We start from the raw sequence: 20,228 nt of genomic DNA on the forward strand, positions 1-20,228 counted from the left end.
CTACAATCATGTTAATGGTATAACTCATCAGCTGTCAGTCTGTCTGAGGCCTGGGTTCAAATTCTGCCTCTGCCATAAAGCTTACTGGGTGACTGTAGCAGACCAGTCTATCTCAACCTAAGTTATTTCATAGTATGAAATGGAGGATGGGAGGACATGTATGTGGCTCTGACTGCTTTGGGAAGAGGACTGAATAAAAAAGGAAATATTAATGTTGATACAGAGATTTCTCAGTATCACATGTAGTTGGGACAAAGAAGCAGAACATCATACCACAGGGAGCTTGTGCTAATCCTGCTAGGCTGTCTGGATTACCACCCTATACATGTAAAACATTATGGACAGAAACATCCTTCTTAGACACACAACATCTATTACCAATGTAACTTTTCCATGCCCTCTGTTTCTAGCTCCCTCGTTAACCATCCCATTTTTATCTTTAATTACCTTCTTCAGAGAACCCCTCAGTGGAGCTTCGTTGGTTAGGCTGTACTCTGGGGCTAATAGCACACCAGTCCAGCCCTTTTTTCCTCCAAGCTGCCTGCATTTTTTCAGGTTCATTGGAATAATCATGAGAGTTCAGATTTTGAAATGCAAACTGAGATTCTCAGTACTTATTTTATCAGGAGAACCTTGGCTACAGAACAGTAATCATTGGAGCCATCAGAACATCAGTGAATGTATACACCCACTTGCCTGAGGCCTAGGAAGGCAATCTTGGCTTCTTCCGCCTCCCCATGAACTAGCAACCTGTATGTTGCTGGGGAAAGGGAAAAGATCACAATGTAGAAGGATAAGTTTCCAGCTTCAAGTCTGAGAAAGGACAGTTTCCTATCAAGGGCAGAATTATGACTGCTTGCTCAGTCCTTCTCCAGAGGCTGAGGATTAGTCTGTTGACAGCTGATAGATCTGAAGGAATGTAATGGTTTTCTGTTGGTTTTGACATTGTAAGCCACTTTTGAGTCCCAAATGAGCAGAGAAAAACAGGTTAAAGTACCCAAATAAATAGAGGGCCCGCCCGCCATCCTTTATCCTATTTCTAGGTATACAGTTTTGTAAATTATCAGCAGGACACAGAATACTCTATCAAGAACTTGATATGTGTTTTAATTAGGAATTACTACTCAAACTATAGAGGTTTAATGACTGAATACAATTGCTGCAACATAAGCAGGTGTACTATTGCTTTAGAAGAACTGTTAAGAAAAAGTAAAATATAAAATCAAGAGGGACTTTTTTTAAAGAACAAAACAACAATAATCTATTCTAGCTTGCGAATTTTCTTGTTCCTTTCTCAGCTTGTCCACACTTCCCCTGCAAGAGAGCCACCTTCTCTTAAAATGACAAACACATTGTACAGAGAACACCTCTTACATTATAGGAGCCACTCTAACATGGCAGACCGGTCTTCTTGTGTATTTTAACTTTGTTTGCTGGTTGCATGGACATCAAAGAATATTTTACTTTTAAAAATAGGCTCTACAGTTCTTTAGTAATATAACAAGACAAAAATGCTCCATAGTCAAAGAGGAATCATTTGCAAGAGAGATGTGTTACAAAACACAGGGGATTGTTTGTTCTTAACAACACAGTTGAGAGAGTACAAGGTGTTGACAGACATAACTAAAGCAAAGGAAAAAGGCTAAGGAATCAAAATGAACTGAGACAGAGGCCTTTACTTCCAGCTCTTTTTCTCTAGGCATCTCAGTTGCATCTTGCATAGTTATCTTGAGTGCCCACTATTCAAGGAGTATAAAACTGAATTTCCCTCTACTGAAAATCAGTAAGTTTTCTTCCATTTCTGCATGTGAATCTCATTTGGATCATCATCCCACACAAGCCATTCCCTAATAAATTACCAAAACGCCACACAAGGCACTTTGCAACAATTTCTGCATATGATGGAAAAATACTTACAGATCAAATGTCCTATTTACCCAGGACATCAGCCAACAGAGAAGACAAGACCTGACTTACATAGTCAAGTAAGGCTCTACTGCCCAATCCAAGGAGCTATCCCACCAGAAAATGCAGGGCAAACTTACACGAATTTTGATCACTCGCGACTTTGCTCCACAACTCTTCTTAAATAGCATCTTCTGTAAGAGAAAGAAAATCCTAGAGTGAGAGCAAGAAGTATGAAAAGGGGACTCATGCAAAATACAAACAGTATGGTTATATCATTTTGTGCTAGAAAAAACACCAAAATATTAAGGAGCATTTTCAGTTAAACACTTCAAATGACCAGGGTTGGCCTTGAAAATTTGATATTGTTGTTACAATTGCTTGAAAGGGAGAGACAGGTTGCCAGGTGCCTCTCACCTCCCGCCAGGAGGGTAGGGACAGCTGGCACTCACCTCGTGCCGTTCACAAAGATCCTCTTCATGCATGCTTTGCGTGCATGCATGCCCATGGCTGACACAATGACATCACTTCTGTAAGTGACATCATCACACTGCCAACGTGAGGCAGGTGCAGTAGATATACTTGGCCTTCCCTCACTCTATTCCAACTTCTGATTAGCTTCCTAGGACTCTGTGTGTGTAACCACTTTATTAATTACTCCTGCGTGTGTTTGTTTCCTCTTCATAAAAGTTTGCTCTTTGGATTTAAAGCACCAGCCTCGTCTGCTATATCGGAAGGGACCCTGTAGAAATTGATGAAAAAGATCCCATAGTTACTGCCCCTCGCAAAGCCAACTGCCTTGCTGCTAATTCCTCCACTCTCTTACTTCCAAGGAGACCAATTCAGGTAACATATACAATACAAACACACATTGTCCATTCCAATATAGTTTTGTTCCCTTACAGTTTTCATCATTTTATTTTCTCTTGTTTTTTTAGCTTCAGTTTTCTTCCTTAACAGATTGAGCCCATAACATGCCTAAATTAATGACATGTTGATTTGAAGGAATGGGTGGAATGAAAGTATGAATCCTTAAAAAATCCAGAGAAGCCATGAAAAGAGAAGCTGCATAAACTGTAATCAAGCATGAGATGCCCAACAGTACATGCTCATACAGCACAGTATTCCAAAAGCAAAACATTTTAGCACAAAACAAAGAGGTTTACCATTTTGTAAAATGGTGTTCAGAAGAGGCATGCCTCAACAGCCCCTTGCCATGTTAGAGTTAAACTCAATTCAGTAGCTTTTTTGAAGTCTTTTCATCTATATAAATTGGTAACATTTTTTATAGTGGTTTTCATATTCTGCAAACACTAGCCAACATTTTAACTGTCCATGTTCTTTCGCAACCCAACATGCAGAAATTTAAAAGGTGAGCCCCCTCTCCCTTCAACTTCAGCAATAACTTGTCTCCTTGCCCAAAAAAGGCTGGATTACTAAATTTCTGCATGTCACACTGCTGTTAAAGACAAAGGAATGGAAGCAGTTAAAAAGTTGGCCATTCTAAGCAGTATAACAGCTACCATCAATGTCTGTTTCTAGGATGACATTTGTTTATCTGAAATGAAGCTACAAAATTCTGTGAAGGGTTTTAACAATGCAAGAGTTTGTATAAAATAACCAAGAGAAGTGCAACATAACTGACAACCCCCAAGCCCCTCATTTGAATTGCATCCTGATTTGAGTAGAGTTGCCAGTTTTTATATACTCTACAACCTGAGAGCAGCTTCATCCGCACACAAAAAAGCATGCCATAATTCTTATCAGATGACTCTCAAGAACTTCACCTATTGCTCCTTGAAGATCAAGCTGCTCTTAACGGACACAGTGAGCAGAGCAACCCTAGACATGGACTTCCAGCTTGAAATCAAAAGAATCCATCCCCAAAGGTCTGGGTTTTAAAATGTTCTTCAGAAAAGTTTAGCAGTGTGGGAAGACAGCTGCCCTGACCAACATGGCATGCAATTCCTTGAGAATTTCCATAAAACAAATTTTGGCTTTGTTACCAGCCCTGCTGCAGAAAAGATAATAAGTTGGTATTTACTAGGCAAGCTTTTTAAAGGCATCTTACTCAACCCCCATCTTCTTTTTTTTTTATTAAATTTTTATTGGAATTAGAAATATTTTGTCATTTATAACAATCAAATTACTTTAATATTACTTTAATTACTTTACTCAACCCCCATCTTCCATGGTAGTTCTGTGGAATTCTGGAATGGAAAACCTCAGCATTCCCTTGCAAAGGAGAAAAAGTTGCACGAAAGGTCATCAAGCCTTACAATTTTTTCCACCTTTGTCACACCACCACCTGCTGCTTGAAACTCCTTCATGGCAACCATGAGCAGGAGAACTCTGAGAGCACAGCACTGCTGCTTGAAGTGGCAACGGTTCTCTTTCAGCCTTGATTGGAATTCTGTAACTAGAATCTGAAGGAAGCTCAATTCCTGTCTTTTGGCAGGAAGCCCCTGGTGCCAGACAAAAAGGGTGATGGGTAAGAGGAATGGGATAATTAATATTCAATTCAATATAATTCAAGCTTCTGAACTGCCACTGTAGAATGCACCCCACCCAGGGCTGCCATATTCCAAAGCTTACCACCCAGGGCAACCAAACTTGTCCACTATGCAAATTGAGCACATTAATTTGGATATTTGATCTCAGTTGATATTTTTTCTAACTTTTGTTTTCAGTGCCAGAGAGGAGGAGAGTCTTCCTTTCCCCCTTAAAATCCAAGAGAACAGTACCAGCATATCAGGGGAAGAGATCCAACAGACTGCTGCTAGGTATACCAAGAGTCAGCACAGCCCCCCAGATAAAGATTCCTTCTGGGGCCCCTTCTCCCACTCAAGCACATTGCATGACTTGTCCAGCTTCATGAGCCCCCCCCCCCCGGTGACTAGGGAACCAAAAGTGTTCAACCCCCTCCTCCCTCCAGCAACCTCTGGCTTCTACAGCTGCAACAGTTCATGGCTTAGCACATGCGCCTCAATTAGGCTTAAGCAGAGATTCCAAATGGGACAAGTGGGAGGTAGAGATATGTGATTCAGTATACTTGGTTTAAAACTATATCCAAAAAATACTTATTAGTCAAGTATATCTGTCATTTTGAGGTAGTTTCAGATAAACCAGTATTTACATTCCCAAATTATCCATATATATTTGGGAATAACAAGGAATCATATTTTAAAGGTTGCAGCAGTTTGCCCCACCCTTTGAAAGTTTCCCAGCCTACACGACGTTGGGGAAGAGGACAGTGTTACTGTGTGTGCTTCTGCGCCAGGGATGTTTGCTTGCCATGTGCCATTGCCAGCCTTCTTTGGCTGGCTGCCTTGGTACTACTGTGACACTGGTTCTGTTGGGGCTTGTAATGGTGTCACTTACTTCAGTTTGGTTGTGCTGGGATTCTCTGGTTTGATGATGGTTCTGTTGGGCATTGTTGGTTCTGTTTGAATTGGGAGGCTTGGCCAGTGTGGTTGTTCTGGTGTGTTTGGCTAATGTTCATTTGTACGCTTGTATCTTTGCCCTGGAGAAAGCATTGGGTAATGTTTTTCCCCCATAGGAAATAATGGAGAGTGGCTGAGGGGGATCTTTTCAGGGGCCCACAGAACTGGAGCCCATGACCCAATTAACTTGACACTTGAAGGGTCTTTAGTGTACAGGCAGGACTAGGTTTCCTGTAATTTTTGTTTACTTTGCTTGAAAAACAGCCCCTCCAACCATCCAAAACAATTCCCCTAGAGGGACTAATTGAGCCGAACATATTTCGAATTCTTAAAAAAAAAAAAGAATCTGAACACTATGCTGTTACCTTCTGCTCTGAATATTGGGAATACAGAATATATATGGTATTCTGAATATCGAAATCTGAAAAAATGCTATTTTTTTAGTGCACACCCACAGCAGAAGGCTATCCCACTTCTTCTGAACACTGGTGGCCAAGGCTCATTCAATGGAACCAATAGCTGAGATCTAACCCTATGTGTTAATTTCAGGTTAATTTCAGTGGGATTTCAGTAATCACCAACCAATCTTTGGGACTGAGATTTTAAAAATAAATCTTCTCTTCCATCTCTACTCTGAGTGCTTGTAGCTCCAGAGTGAGTTGTGAATAGGCATCCTTGGTAGAGAGGAGAGGGGAGTTAGAGCCACCACCACATGATGACAACAACAACAGTTTATCTGTATACCTCTCTTCTGGACTGATTAGAGCCCACCCAGAGCAGTGAACAAAATCAATGTTATTATCACCACAATACAGCTGGTGACCAGAGGAGAGCTTACTGAAGGCCACCAGCCAGGCAGGAAGGCAGAGGAGGGGGAATTGTTGCCTCCTCCCACCATACAAGCCAGGCAGTGCAGCAGGCAAGTTGGCTGGCTGGCAAGTGGTTGGTCCAGCATGTGGGAGGAAGGATGGCATTTCCTACAATTCTTGCACATCCCCACTCATAGAATAAATAATCTCATATAAGAACGAAGGCTTAGAATGTCTCCTCTTCCCTGGGTTCAGTTTCCCCTCAAGCTTCTTTGTTATTCTGGATTTATCCACTTACATGCAGCCATACAACTTAGAAGGGCTCCTTCTTTCTCCCCCAAGCCATTTTCCTTGTGCAGAAACAATGTTGGGGGAGATGGGTATTTTCCCATTTTTGCTGCTCTACATGGAGTATTCTGTGTGCATAGCACATCAAAAACAAGGAAATGATAACTAACCCCAAGTGTTGTTTCCATATGGGAAAAAGGCGAGGGGGGAGCAGGAACCCTTCCTCCCATGATGGCATTCAAAGTCTGTTTGGGCTCTCTTTATTTTTTAAAAGCCATTCCCCTGTAGGGAACCTGGACCCAATTCATCAAAACCTCAGACATGTAGTCTGGCTCTAAGAGTTCCTGTTTTGAGCTCAGTGCTAATGCTTCTGTCTTTCTGTTTCCACTTAAGCCACTTGGGTGCAAAAGGCAACATTTTATTTTATTTTATTTTGCATTTGTACCCCACATGCAGGCTCAGAGTGGCAAACAACAATCAGGCACATTAAAATCCATTATATATAAGTTACATTTAAACATACATTACATAATTAACACACAAAATCATAAAAATCATACAAATCAGTGCAAGAGGCAATAACATCAACAAAAAATTCAGAGTGAGTTTGTGGTGCTTAGTCACTGATAGGAATCTTGCTGCTCTTTCTCTCAGTCCACATTAAGGCTATAAAGACAAAGCCAGATGGAGGAACTTCAGGAGGAACAGACAAACTTACAACAGCAAACCTACACCCAATTTCTTAAGAAAAAGTCTCATTGAACTCCATACAATTGATGTCACAGAAGCAAACAGAGGGCTGCGCTTTACTTAACCTAGTAGGGACTTTTCTGAGGCTTGTGAGGCTGGATCATAAATCTGTCAACAGAGCAGGCTCTCCCCTCTGAAACTGCATTTACTTCCTGCCTCTACTCAGCCTGGAGATAACTGAGAGCAGCTGGTCTTGCAGCCATTCATTTCTACTGTGAGGTGTCAGGAAGTTAAAATGAAGCGGATTGGGAGTTAACAGCAATTTTGCACCTTGAAACAAACAGATGTCCTTTTCACTATCAAAATGACCTGCCTGAATACACAATTTAATTGCACAACTTTATTGGGCTAAACCCCCCAAATATTAAGGCAGATCTTTAGGAAGTACATGGCCTCGCACCCCTTTTCCTAAGCAGGTCTGAGCGTTGCCTTACAGATTAACAAATGAAAACCTGCAGCTGCCTAGCAACCCTGAAGAGACATTCCGAGGCAGCCTATCCACTCTAGAGCACTTTCAGATTTGGACAGTATGTCCAAAGCAGCACTTCAAATGTGGTACAGTAGTTAAAGTTCTAGATTTAAATATGGGTCAGGCATTCAGGCTTGATTCCCAACTCAATCAGTACTGGGTGGGCTACATGGACCCCAGGTCTGAGTCCAAGCTAATTCATACATCAAAAACAAGAGGTGGTGTTATTTTTAGGACTGTCTATTTTTTTCTGGCAGCGCTTCCGTATTTTTAACAGGTACATGAAAAGTAGGAATTCAGCTGGCAAAAGGTTCTCCTGGCATGGAAAACTGCATGTCTCAAATTTCCGCCAGTCAATCTGCTGCTTAGACCATAAAAAACCCAAAGAGAATCCTTATTAGTAAGTAGTAGCAACCTCAATTCTATTATACAAACTCAATCTTTTTCTCCCTTTTAGAAAAAGTACACAAATACATACCACTAACTGACTATTTTACATCTGCAGTTTTAACTGTTTCTCACAGGCTTTTCTGGCCTCATGAGAGCTCAGCTGCTTAGTATCTTCACACCTGCTGCCATAGCAGCTGCACAAGTCGTTTATATAGATAGCAAGCAATAGAAACTCTGTCACGTTACCTAGAAATAATCTACTCATTCACCAAAAATAATATTCCTTACCTAACGGATTAAGGAAAGGTGTTCTGGATTTTCACAACTTCATAGTGGTCTCTCTGGAACAGTCTTGGGTTTATCATCTTTGTTATAGAAACTTCCATGCAAAATATAAACCAGCCAATAATTTATAAACGAGATCAACAGTTAAAAGTTTGGAAGAATGGAACAAGCTATACCAGCAAATGCCAGCATGGTGCCGGGCATCCACTGATGATGTGTTTCTTGGCACCTGCATATTTCTTAAGTCTTAAGGATAAAATCCAAATAGTCTTGACTCTTGAATGGAACAGAAAAAGAGACTGGGAGCTTCAGGTCATTCCTTCCCAGGGCCTGACTAGCAAAGTCCTGAGTGTATCCTGGACAGGTGCAGTCACATCTGTACACCTTGGCAAAATTCAGACTAACAGCGCAATACTAAAACAGAGTTACTCCATTGATTTCAATGGGCTTAGAGCTGAACTAGACGAGACAAATTACATGAGGCTGTGTGAGTGTCTAGAATCATGTCTGTTCCTACGTACCCGTGGCCCCTTTTACCCTGGGCGAACATGTGCCCAGTAGCCCGAGTCTGTGCACATGTGGTGTAGCGTGAGAGGGGCAGAGGGGTGGTTGGCCTGAGCGCAAAATTCGTAGGAATGCAAGAGACTGCGCTGTGCCCATGGGAAGGCCACCCGCGCCCCCTGCGCACTGACGGGTGGCTGGGTTGCTGGGCACTGAGCTGGCCTTCCTGCAGTAACTGAACTGGCAGCTCAAGCCAAGCTGGCTGCGGCGGCACAGGGGGCTGTGGTGGAGAGGGGCGGAGACTGTGCTGCACCCATGGGGAGGCTACCTGCGCCCCATGCATGCCGACGGGGCGGCTGGCTCGCTGGGCACCGAGCTGGCCTTCCCACAGTGACCAAGCTGGTGGCTCAAGTGAGCTGGTCTCTTCAAATGCAAGCTGGTCTTTGCAGGCGCTTCCAAGAGATGCACACATCCTTGTTACTGCCAGCGCAGGTGAGGGGTGTGGCCTTTATGATGCAATCAATCGTCCGAAGGAACAGTTCACTGGCCCAGCTTCACTCCACTGCCCTGAATCTCCCTGTGTGTCTTTAAATGCCAGGAGATCCAGCAGAGAATGGTATGAGTTGTGATTTGGTCTCCAGCCGCTAAGAGGCACAGAGGGGACTTTGTCCAGGAGGAAGGGGAGCTGGGGTGAGGAGTTTCATTTCAGCCAAGACCAGTTTCATTACTGATAATGAGGCTCGCATCAAAATAAACATTTACAAAGTGGAGCAGATCCTGTCATTGTTTTGGAGAGGAAGTTTACCTTTAAAAAAAAAACCTCTTGTGCACCTGAAAAGGATGGGGTGGGGGTGGGGGTACTCAATCTCCAGTTCAGCTCAGCAACACAGAGCAAATCGGGGCTTTCTGGGGGTCTGGGGGACATTTTAGGACCAATTTTACCAAATTTGCTGGGGATCTACTTCTAACTCTTCTCTAAAGACTCCCCAAGTTTCATGAAGATTGGACTTTGGGGGGGCATTTTATGGGCCCCCAAAGAAGATCCTCCCAGCCACGTCCAATTTCCATTATTCCCTATGGGGAAAACTAGGATAGCTATCTAGGGGCCTGGGGTGGCATTTTGCAGGCAAAATCCACAGAATTTGCACAGGACCTACTCCTAACTGTCCTCTAAAGAACCCCCAAATTTCAGGGAGATTTTACCCTGGGAAAGCCACGATCTATGTGTTTCTGCAGTTACTGTCAGGTTTTCCCTGCTAAAGGAACAAATGGGGTGGCCAGGGTCACCTTCTTTGGGTGGCCATAAAATGGCTCCCCAAGGTTCCATCTCCCTGAAACTTGGGGGGGGGGGTCTTTAGAAGACAGTTATCAGTAGATCCCCTAAAAAAACTGTAGATTTGTTTTGCAAAATGCCACCCCCCATCCCCCTGGATAGCCCCATAGTTTTCTCCAATATAGAATAATGGAGATTGGAGGTGGCTGGGGACAAACAGGCAGGAAAGAGTTCAACAAAGTTGCGAGCCCCTGGACTAAACTAAAGCAAATACTTTGCACAGTGACTGTTTTGCAAGCTCACTATAAAAGTTAAATTACAGAAACTTGAGCTACTAGAATAAATCACAGAATCTTAGAAGATCTTATTTCCAGATTAATCAACAGATGCAGCCCAACTGATCTCATTGGATCCTCTGCCAGCCGACCAAGAATTGTGATGGTAAAGAGCGCTATCAAGTCATAACTAACTTATGGCAACTCCTGGTGGAGTTTTCAAAGCAAGAGACTGAATGGAAGTGGTTTGCCATTGCCTGACTATACAACCCTGGTCTTCTCTGGAAGTCTCCCATTCAATTACTTACCAAGGCCAACTCGGCTTAGTTTTTGAGATCTGATGAGATTAGGCTTGCCTGGGCTATCCAGGTCAGTGTCAACCAAGAATAAGACTGGATTAAGAATTACAGGGCCTAAGAGACTTTTGTACTATTCAGCTACGGGTTTTGAGAGCCCCCATGGGCCCTAAGGCAAAGACTTCTCTGCCTACCCATTCAGAAAGATTTACTCCCCTAGTAAGCACACAGAGAATTCACAGAACACCAAAAAGATTTCAGTATCAACAGGGAGCAGATTGCCATCTCATTCTTTCATATTTTTAAATGTTAACAGGCATTACCTCTGCAGAACAGTTACATAAACTGCAGTGGAAACAAGTGGTTTGTGATTTGCACTTTAACCAGTAATTGTTCCTTTCTGGCAGCACGAGTTACACAAAGAAAAACTCTTTGCTAATACAGAGTGGTGTGCATTAAAAATAAAATAAAAAAACAGATAATGGGTTTAGCTACAGAAGTTAAATATCAAAGAAGAGAGACTTCAGCCATGAAATCCTCCCACCAACTCCATTTTTCTGCCTTTTCCAGCACTACTTTTCACACTTTCTTGGGATTTAACAGAAAACATCAGTGATTTTACCCTTCCTTCACCAGATTTTAAAAACTACACAGATCATTTTCTAGTAGACTTTAGCTAACTGACAACAGGAAGTGGGCAGGTTTTTACTTCAAGAGCAGTCTTGTGCTCTAAGTGGGTGTGCCAGCTCCAGGTTGGGAAATTCCTGGAGATTTGGGGAACAGATTCTGGAAAGGGTGGGTTTACAAAGGGAAGAGGCCTCAGTGAATGCCATAGAGTCCACCCTCCAAAGCAGCCAGTTTCTCCAGGGGAACTGATTTCTGTTGGCTAGAGGTCAGTTATAATTCCTGGCGATCTCCAGCCACCACCTGAAGGCTGACAACTCTGTTCCAAGAGACTTGAAACAGACCACAAGATTCAAGACCAAGCAAAAGACATGCAACCCCCCTCAACTCCTTTTGGATGCCTACCTTAGCTTAGCTGTTATCAGCAAAGGCACAACCACTAACCAAAATAGTGGATGTCAGTTCCACGGACTCATTTCACTAGTGCTTCTTCACTTAGATGGTTGATGGACTGTAGGGGAAGGGACTGCTCTCCCTCATCTTAGACAAAGGCATTAGAGTGTATTTAAATATGGCTGGGAAAGCCAGGGTCCACATACCCATTCAGTAATGAAGCTCACTGTAGGACTCTGGACCAATCCGTTGCTATGAGGATAAATTGGAGGAAGAGCAGGGTAAAAATAGGATAACTTCTTTCACACAGGAGGCATAAGACTGTGGAAAGGAGTCCTGCCCATCAGAAGACAGTTCCTTCTGTCAGTTTTGCCTCTTGGCCAACAGTTCCTATAATAAATGTCTTCACCTTCTTCACGACTGCTGTATATTTTCTCCACAGAAATTTCGCATGCAATTTTTTTATACTAACTGCAGTTGCATGGGATCAAGAGATACTTCCTTTAGGTTTTGCCCAGGTATATTTTGCACTGTCGACATACATCTTTAGCCAAAAAAGCAACCATCCTGCTGACTTTTAAATTCAGTGGAATGCCGACAATTCTGAAAACAACAGACAGCCACTTTGGCAATGTAGAGTGGAGAAGAGGTCATTTTAGACAGGCATCCGTGGGATAGGGATTGAGATGGTCACAGGCACATCGCTATTTTCAACTAGGGATGCCACGTCCCCCTGTACTCCCAGCGGGAGGTGGAGGCCCTGGCACCTACCTTTTGGGTGTCTGCTTCACTTGCGCACAAAGTGCAGGCATGCCCATGGGCCTGCGCAATGACTTCATTTCCAGAAAGTGACATCATCACGCAGGCTGTGGTCACCCCAGGAGTGCTCCCACGCTCCACGAGGGGCCCAATTTGGCACAAATCAGGCTGAATTCGGCCCAGATTGGGCCCAAACAGGCCTGGAACAGGCCATTTCAGGCCCGAATTGGGCTGAATCGGGCCTGAAACACAAGTCCAGCACCACCACTGAGGTGGTGAAGTGGGCGCTGCGGGGCTGGAGGGGGCGCTGGAGGGGATGCCGGGGGTGGAGGCGAGCGCCACGGAGCTGGCGTGCCTGGCCCGCAGCTGCTGCAGCCGGCCAGCCCCGCACCAGCCACGGCCACACGCCCCCGACCAGGCATGGCAGGTGTCCGGGGCAGCGTGCGGAGTGTGGGCAGCCTCCACGCACTGCCCCAGCCACCCGCCAGCCAATGGGGCTGGCTTTGCTGTGTGATGTCACCATGCAGTGACATCATCACACAGTCCAGGGGCGCATGTGCGCACTGTGTGACGGCACACATAGGGGCATCCATGGGCGCTAGAAACCCTGGTGCCGCCCCTGCCGAAACAGCCTAGATCAGGCCCAAATCAGCCCCGTTGGGGGCCCGAATTGGTCTGGAATGGGCCACTGCCACATGGGGGAGTACTCCCCCATGCTGCAGATGCCCAATCTGGGCCGTTTCGGGCCCTCTCTGCGCTGTTTCGGGCCCACAGGAGCGCACCGCGCCACCCAGAAGCATGCCTATGAGGCCCATGTCCCCCTGCCAGCCAAGTAAGCGGGGGAGGGTGGGAGTGGGGAATCCCCTGCCCCCAGCGGGGCAACAGCAACCTTATTTTCAACTGTGAGATATGACAAGTGGGGGACCTGCAAGGACTTGCAGGGGCATCTCATGTTCTCCTCCTGTAACATGTCCTCTTTCCTTTCCTTGCTTTCCCCTTTTCCTGCTTCCCTTTTTCTTTGCCACCTGCCTTTGTCTGTCCCCATTTTCACCTTTCCCCCTTCCAGCCCAAGCAGTCTCTCCCCTATGGCCCTAAGCTGAAGAAAGCGGGGGGGGGGGGATAAAGGTAGGTTGGCAGGTGGGTGATAAAGAAAGGAGACAGAAAAAGGGGAGAAATTATAGGAGTTTTCAGGGAAGGGCAAGAGAAAACAGTGGGAGAGGAGAAATGAGGCCCCTCCACTTGTACAATTTTATTTGTCAACAAGGCTGAAATCTGTGAAGATATGGATTGATATCCACTGCTGTAGTCATACAGCATATCAAATCTCCACAGTGTATTTTTTCTCATCAGCAGCAAGAAGTCCTACCACAAGCAGTAAAGGTAGCAAAAGTCAACCCTCATACTGTTAACAGCATACTTCCATGTGGTGCCAGGGGCTATCAGCCAAGCCTCTCTGTCACAAACCCCATAAATGTAAGTTGTTGGGAAAGAACACATAACACCTCTCTCTCTGTAAGAGAAGCACATAAAGGCAATCTTTTGTACCCATTTATTCCTTCTTAGTTGTGTCTGGTACACAGCCTGCCGAGGGTTAACACCTTCATAAGGGAATGAGAACAGCTGCAGAGTGGTGGAGGGATGAGGTCAGGCCAGCCACAACAAAGTGGCTATTGTGAGGCATGCAACTACAAACACTTCTGCAGGATGGGGTTGCACCTACGTCTCACCACGTGGCAAACTAAAGCAAAGCCAGGGAGGGGTGCATGCCAATGTATGAAAGAACAGCACACCCAATGTCATCCATTAAGAGGCAGGCAGCATCCCCACTCATTCTTCTAGAAGTGGCTCAAAGACAGGAATAAAGGATCAGGGATTTTCTAAGGTCAGTGGGCTTGGAACAGATTCCACAGCTGCCCGTTCCAAAGTATCTTCCTTCCAGATACCAAGGGCTGATTCACTATTTACAGAGCAGAAAAATTATGCACACACACTTTCTAACATCTTAACTCTCATGGTATGACAACGAGAATTGATGAGAAAACCACAACTACAGCCGCAGCTACGTTTTTATAGGACGGTATTTTTTCCCACATTCTAAATTTACCAAGGCAGACAAAATTGTCTTATGCCATGAGAACCAGTCCTTTAAAAAAGTCTCATATTATCCATCTTCCCATTTATTCCTCTACCACATGCTTTACATAGAAACAGCTCAGCTCAATAAAGAGAGCAGAAAATTATTAAATGTTTCATTATTTTATGTCCCATCACTGGGGGGCACTTATTTGATTTTCTCAGGCATTATATCCTGGGGACATCTTTCCATCAAAAAGCCACAGCTAAGCTCTGGTCCCATTTCAATCCCTGTACAGTACATGCATTAGCAAATGCAAGTTTACTATAATTGTGCGATAAGTTCTGCATGCACATATAATGATACATACTGAGAAATTCAATTTCGATGTTATGAGCCTTGCGAGTCAAAGCTCCCTTTGTTAGACATCTGACGAAGAGAACTTTGACTCTCAAAAGCTCATATGTTGGAAATCTAGTTGGTCTTTAAAGTTGTATTGGTCTCCAGTGGGCACAGGACAGCCCAATCAGCAACTACGAGGGTGGGGGTGTGGGAATGGGTTCCAACACTGCAACGTTACTATGCATGCTCAAAGTTTTTTTAAAAAGCGTGATGTGAATTGCAAAGCACCAAAAGCCCGAAACTGCACCGAGGCTTCAAAGCCTGAAAAAAAAAAGATGCCAAATTGAAACTGCCTTGGACACTGTGGAACGTGGTAGTGCCATGCCAAAGCCATTGTAACCAAGACGAATGCTCATAAATGGCAGTTTAAACCATAAGTTCAAAAGGGACCTTGAAGTTAAATGAGTGAGGAGCTGGAGAGGAAGCAAGTTTTCTTTGCTCTACAGCTTTGTTGCCAAGCTTATCACATTTTTATCCTGGCCTTCCCCTCAAGGTGTTCAGGACAGTCTATATGACTCTCCCTCCACTATCTTTTCTTCACAATAACCCTGTGAAGTCAGGCTTAGAAACTGGCCTATTGTCATTTCATTTACTCACAATCAAGAATCCAACTTTGAGTGAATAAGCATTGCAAGTCTCCCTCAAATCCCCAACACATGCACAACAGAAGACTACTTCCACTCTTCAGACAAACCAACACCTGTAGTTTTACCTTAAATTGACAAAATGACGAACCAGGATTATTCTCTTACCCACAAATCAGAAGCAGAGTATATGATTATAATGTACATAATTATACTGTACCTAATATATTACTTTAATATGGGGGTAGGGAGAAAATGAGAAGCAAAGTTAGCTTTTCCCTTTTAAACACTAAAGCTCAACAGGCAGTAGTCAGATATCACAAAATATGACCAAATTCAAATCATAGCTTTACAAGGGATTCAGGTTAATGTCAAACACCATCTTGCCTAAAGGCATGCAAAGATTATGGAAAAGAGAACGGTGGCTATTGTATGAAGAGGCATTAAAATTCAAAAGCAGTCAAGATCCGCAATCTGTTTGTCCTGTCACAGGACAGTAAACCTGGCAATAATAGTGCTGCTCACCATTAAAGATCACAAAGGTATTACAGTCTTCAAAGATAATTCTGATACTTTCAGGTTTGCGGAGTATGGTATGATATTCTGAGGTCCAGGCACTCAGGCACGGCAGCTGTTCTTATTCATAGGGTTAACTCCTGTCTTCTGATTTCCAACTATGGCAGACACTGTTTTATCATCCCTCTAAAAATGTGAATGTGCTTATACACACAGGAGGGTGGGTGTTTAGATTTCTGCTTCCTCCTCTAGAAGAGAGCACATGTATACCTGTAGGGACTGATCATCGTCTACATGCATAAACACTAAATGGCCATACAGCACACAACCATTCTACGTACAGCAAGTAGTGTCAGGTTCAGTGTGTATATGAGCTGTACTGACTCCATTTTCTAATGCTTCTCGTGTCTAAGTGCTTTCTCCACAGGTGCACAAGTTCCCAAGCAGACTTCTCACCAAAAGAGATTGTTTTGTCTAACAACGTTCCACCCAAGATTGGCCTTGAGAGAGTCCAGCTTCCCAAGTCTGAAAGATGTTGTTTTGAGAACTGTGGGGGGAGGCTGGTTCAGCTGGGAACTGTTACTTTGTACCTCATGCTTTGCCCTTCATTGGTAACAATGCTCTTGTACCATCCTGAATCTCCTATTCTGGACAGTGGACTATAATGAACCATTTCTGCAGTAAAGTTTCCTTATTCAAACAATGGACTCTTGTTTGCTTGTAACGGAGAACCTGTAGGAAGGACATTATCTAGCCACAGTCTGACATTTTGTTACCAATCGTCTAAGCCGGGCCCATCGGAATCCAAAGCAGTCCCGGACAGGGATCCTTTGTTTGATCCGTATGCTTCTCCCGGCGATCAACAGTTACGACCTCAAGACCCTGCACTGGCAGGGAACGGTGCTTCAACTACCACCCCTCCTCTCATCGATCTCGGCAGTGAGGGTGAAAAGCCAACGGCCATCACCATCCCGTTGTTCTCGGTACCCACGCCCTCGGAGTGGGGAGCCCGACCCCGAGAAACGAGAGAGCGCAGGGCCAGTGGGGTGCCCCATCCGTTACCCATGGACGGGCGCCGAAGCCTAGAAACAGTCCCTGAACTGGACAGCAGCCAACCATGGCTATTTTGGAACAGGACGACCGAACAGATTGAATGGGAAACGTCCCGCCGCGGCGTCCTAAGTTGGGACTATTCGGAACTCACTCCGTGGACGGAGCAACCAGAGATTTCCGAACAAAGTTGGGTACAGATGCAAAATCGTACCCTGGCTGTGGATTCCGGCATTTCGGCAGTTACAGGACTGGCCAAAGGAATTCTAGCAGCGAGATCGCAAGGCGATCAGGGAGACCCTCCACCTTGGAGGCCGAATACCCCGGTGGCCGCGGCCGCTGGGGACTCTACGACGGACCAACCGGGTCCAAGTAGAATTCAATTGCTAGAAGCTAGGTTAGTCGATATGGAAGAAAGCCTAGCTCATGCCATACATCTACTCTCATTAATGGTGGCGGGAGAGAGACCATCACCCGAAGAAATGGCTGTACAAATAGCTACCCTACAAAGCGTTATTTCTAACCCGAGGGAGCCCGCCCCGTTGCAGCCGCCGCCCACGATCAACCCAGGGACAGGAGGTGAAGGGGATTCCTGCTCCGATAGCCTGTGCCCTGACGATACATCAGAATCGGAGGAAGAGGGGGATCCCTGCCCTGGAGAGATGCCAACGGAGATCCCTAAAACGGACGAAAATCCAGATCCAAACGCCTGCAACTACCCCCGTACAACAACCCCCGGGGGGGGTCAACCATTGCAGATCGTACCCCGGGGACTACTTCCGAGCCCGAGATTGACGACGCCGGGAGGGGCAAGCCCGCGCGGCCCAGCACCTATCAGGCCCTCGCCGCAGCGGCCCCTTCCGCTCCGACCTCAACAAATACCACCACAACAGCCAGTAAGGTTGCCTCCAGCTCAACCGGTGTTGCCACCTCCTGATCAACCGGTAAGGCCTCCCCCACTTCGACCGTTCCGACCCGCACCCCAGCGACCAATTCCGGCCCAACCTGTCCGGCCACCCCCAACCCAACCGGTACGGCCGCCGCCAGCTCAACCGGTGATACCGCCACCAACCCAACCGATAAGACCACCACCAATGCAACCGGCCCCGCATCTGCCGCCGCAGCCGGGGGGTCCCGGGCAACCGTTGCCACAGCCACAACCCTGGCCCCAACTACCCCCACCCCCCCAGCAGCCTCCTATCACGCCGCAGACCCAACTAACCATTCCGACGGACTATTACCCCACACCAGCCCCAAGGCAAGATCTTCCAATGGGCTGGGTAAAACTGGAAGCCACTTTTGACGGAGACCCCTCCAAGTTGGGATTTTTCCTGGTACAAGTGATGCAGTTCTTCAATCGATGGGGACATCTTTTCGGAAGTGAGGCGAGCCAGATCGAACATCTTGGTTCACGGCTTCAGGGCAGAGCGGCAGACTGGTATGTAGGACTATACAATGTTGGGGCCACAGAACTCAATACCTTACAAGGGTTGGTGGATGCTATAAGGGCACAATATGAAGACCCCTTAGAAGAGACCAGAGCCAGAACAGAATTGCAAGCTATTAAGCAAGGCAGCATGTCGGCCAGAGACTATGTTACAAAATTCCGACAGCTGGCCGCTAAATGCCCTAGGTGCGAGGAGTCCACCAAAATAATACTATTCAAACAAGGGCTAAACCCGAAACTCCTGGACAGGGCTCTCATGCAAGACAATCCTCCTACGCTGTTAGGATGGATTCAACTAACCTGTGAAGTTGAAAATCGCATATTAGAAGTCCGGTTAGTTGAACAACAACAACAATCGGGACAAAGACGACCCCTAACCTTGCAGAAGGGAGGACGAGGCACGGGATATGCTACCCGAGGAGCGAGAGATGCTAGATGGCAACAAGGTTTGTGCTTGCAATGCGGACAAGCTGGTCACTTTGCAGCACAATGTCCATACCGGCCTGTGCAAAGACCCCCGCTCCAATTACGGCGTCCAACCCCTGCTCCATTTCCCACACTACAACGCCCAACACCAGCTCCCAGATTGGGTAGGGGTCGTGGCACTTCCCAACGAAATGCCCCAGACAGAGGGTTAGAGGCGGAAGAACTCATGGAATACGACCCTACTGCCTTAAATAGGGAGGAGAATCCGGAAAGCCCCCAGTCGGGAAACGAAATGGATCTGTCGTGAAGGGGCCCAAGCGGCAGATCCACTCTCGGTCCGTCCCAACAAGGGACCGGCCACAAGGGTCCATATTGTTCATACCAGTGACTTTGTTAAACCCGGAAAGAAAGATGCATATCCGTATACAAGCCCTAATCGACTCAGGCTGCTCTAGAGACATCATTGCCCCAGCCCTGGTCAATGGATTAGTATTGCCAGTGCGGGAATTACAGAACCCAGTCATTTTCGAGCAAATGGATGGCACCAATATGAACCCCGTCACCACGGAAACAATCCCGGTGGTGACGGGCATGGGCCAACACTGGGAAAAAAGATCCTTTGTCATTAGCACCACAGCCAAATACCCGTTAATTCTGGGCAGTAAGTGGCTATGCGATCACAACCCCTACATAAATTGGGCAGAAGGAAGCGTCACCTTCAGCCACGCCAACTGCGAAAACCATCGGTGGAATCAAAATTGGGGTACCAATCCGACCCACACCGAGACAGCTCTCCTTACACAGGAGGAAATAAGTCAAATACCCGAACATTATTGGTCTTACTTACCGGCTTTCTCCGAAGAGGAAGCCGATACCCTACCCCCGCACAGACGGACCGATTGTGCAGTGGAGATTTTACCGGGAGCCTCACTACCAAAAGGCCGACTCTACCCTATGAATCTCCATGAAAGGGAAGAACTCAGAAAATTCATTGACACCAATCTCCAGAGGGGGTTCATCCGTCCAGCCAATAGTCCCCATGCGGCACCAGTACTTTTCGTAAAGAAAAAAGATGGAGGGCTCCGGCTATGCACGGACTTTAGGGGGCTGAATGCTGTATCAACCAACAACGCTTACCCCATCCCACTCGTCCGAGATCTTCTCAACGTCGTGGCTCAAGGTAAGATCTTTACAAAATTAGATTTGAAAGATGCTTACTTCCATGTTCGTATCAAAGCTGGGGACGAGTGGAAAACCGCGTTTAATACG

The 20,228-nt window shown here is 45.7% G+C and overlaps 1 protein-coding gene across 1 annotated transcript in view; it reads right to left on the reverse strand.

Moving 5' to 3' along the window:
* LOC129333261 (uncharacterized) overlaps positions 1-20,228 on the reverse strand; it is an 82,751-nt gene that overhangs the window by 26,773 nt on the left and 35,750 nt on the right. The window contains exon 4 of the mRNA XM_054984825.1: positions 2,046-2,099. Within this exon, the coding sequence (XP_054840800.1) occupies positions 2,046-2,099 (54 nt within the window). The remainder of the gene's footprint in view (positions 1-2,045; positions 2,100-20,228) is intronic.

This window comes from Eublepharis macularius, chromosome 1 (assembly GCF_028583425.1).
Source record: "Eublepharis macularius isolate TG4126 chromosome 1, MPM_Emac_v1.0, whole genome shotgun sequence".
Taxonomy (NCBI): Eukaryota; Metazoa; Chordata; class Lepidosauria; order Squamata; family Eublepharidae; genus Eublepharis; species Eublepharis macularius.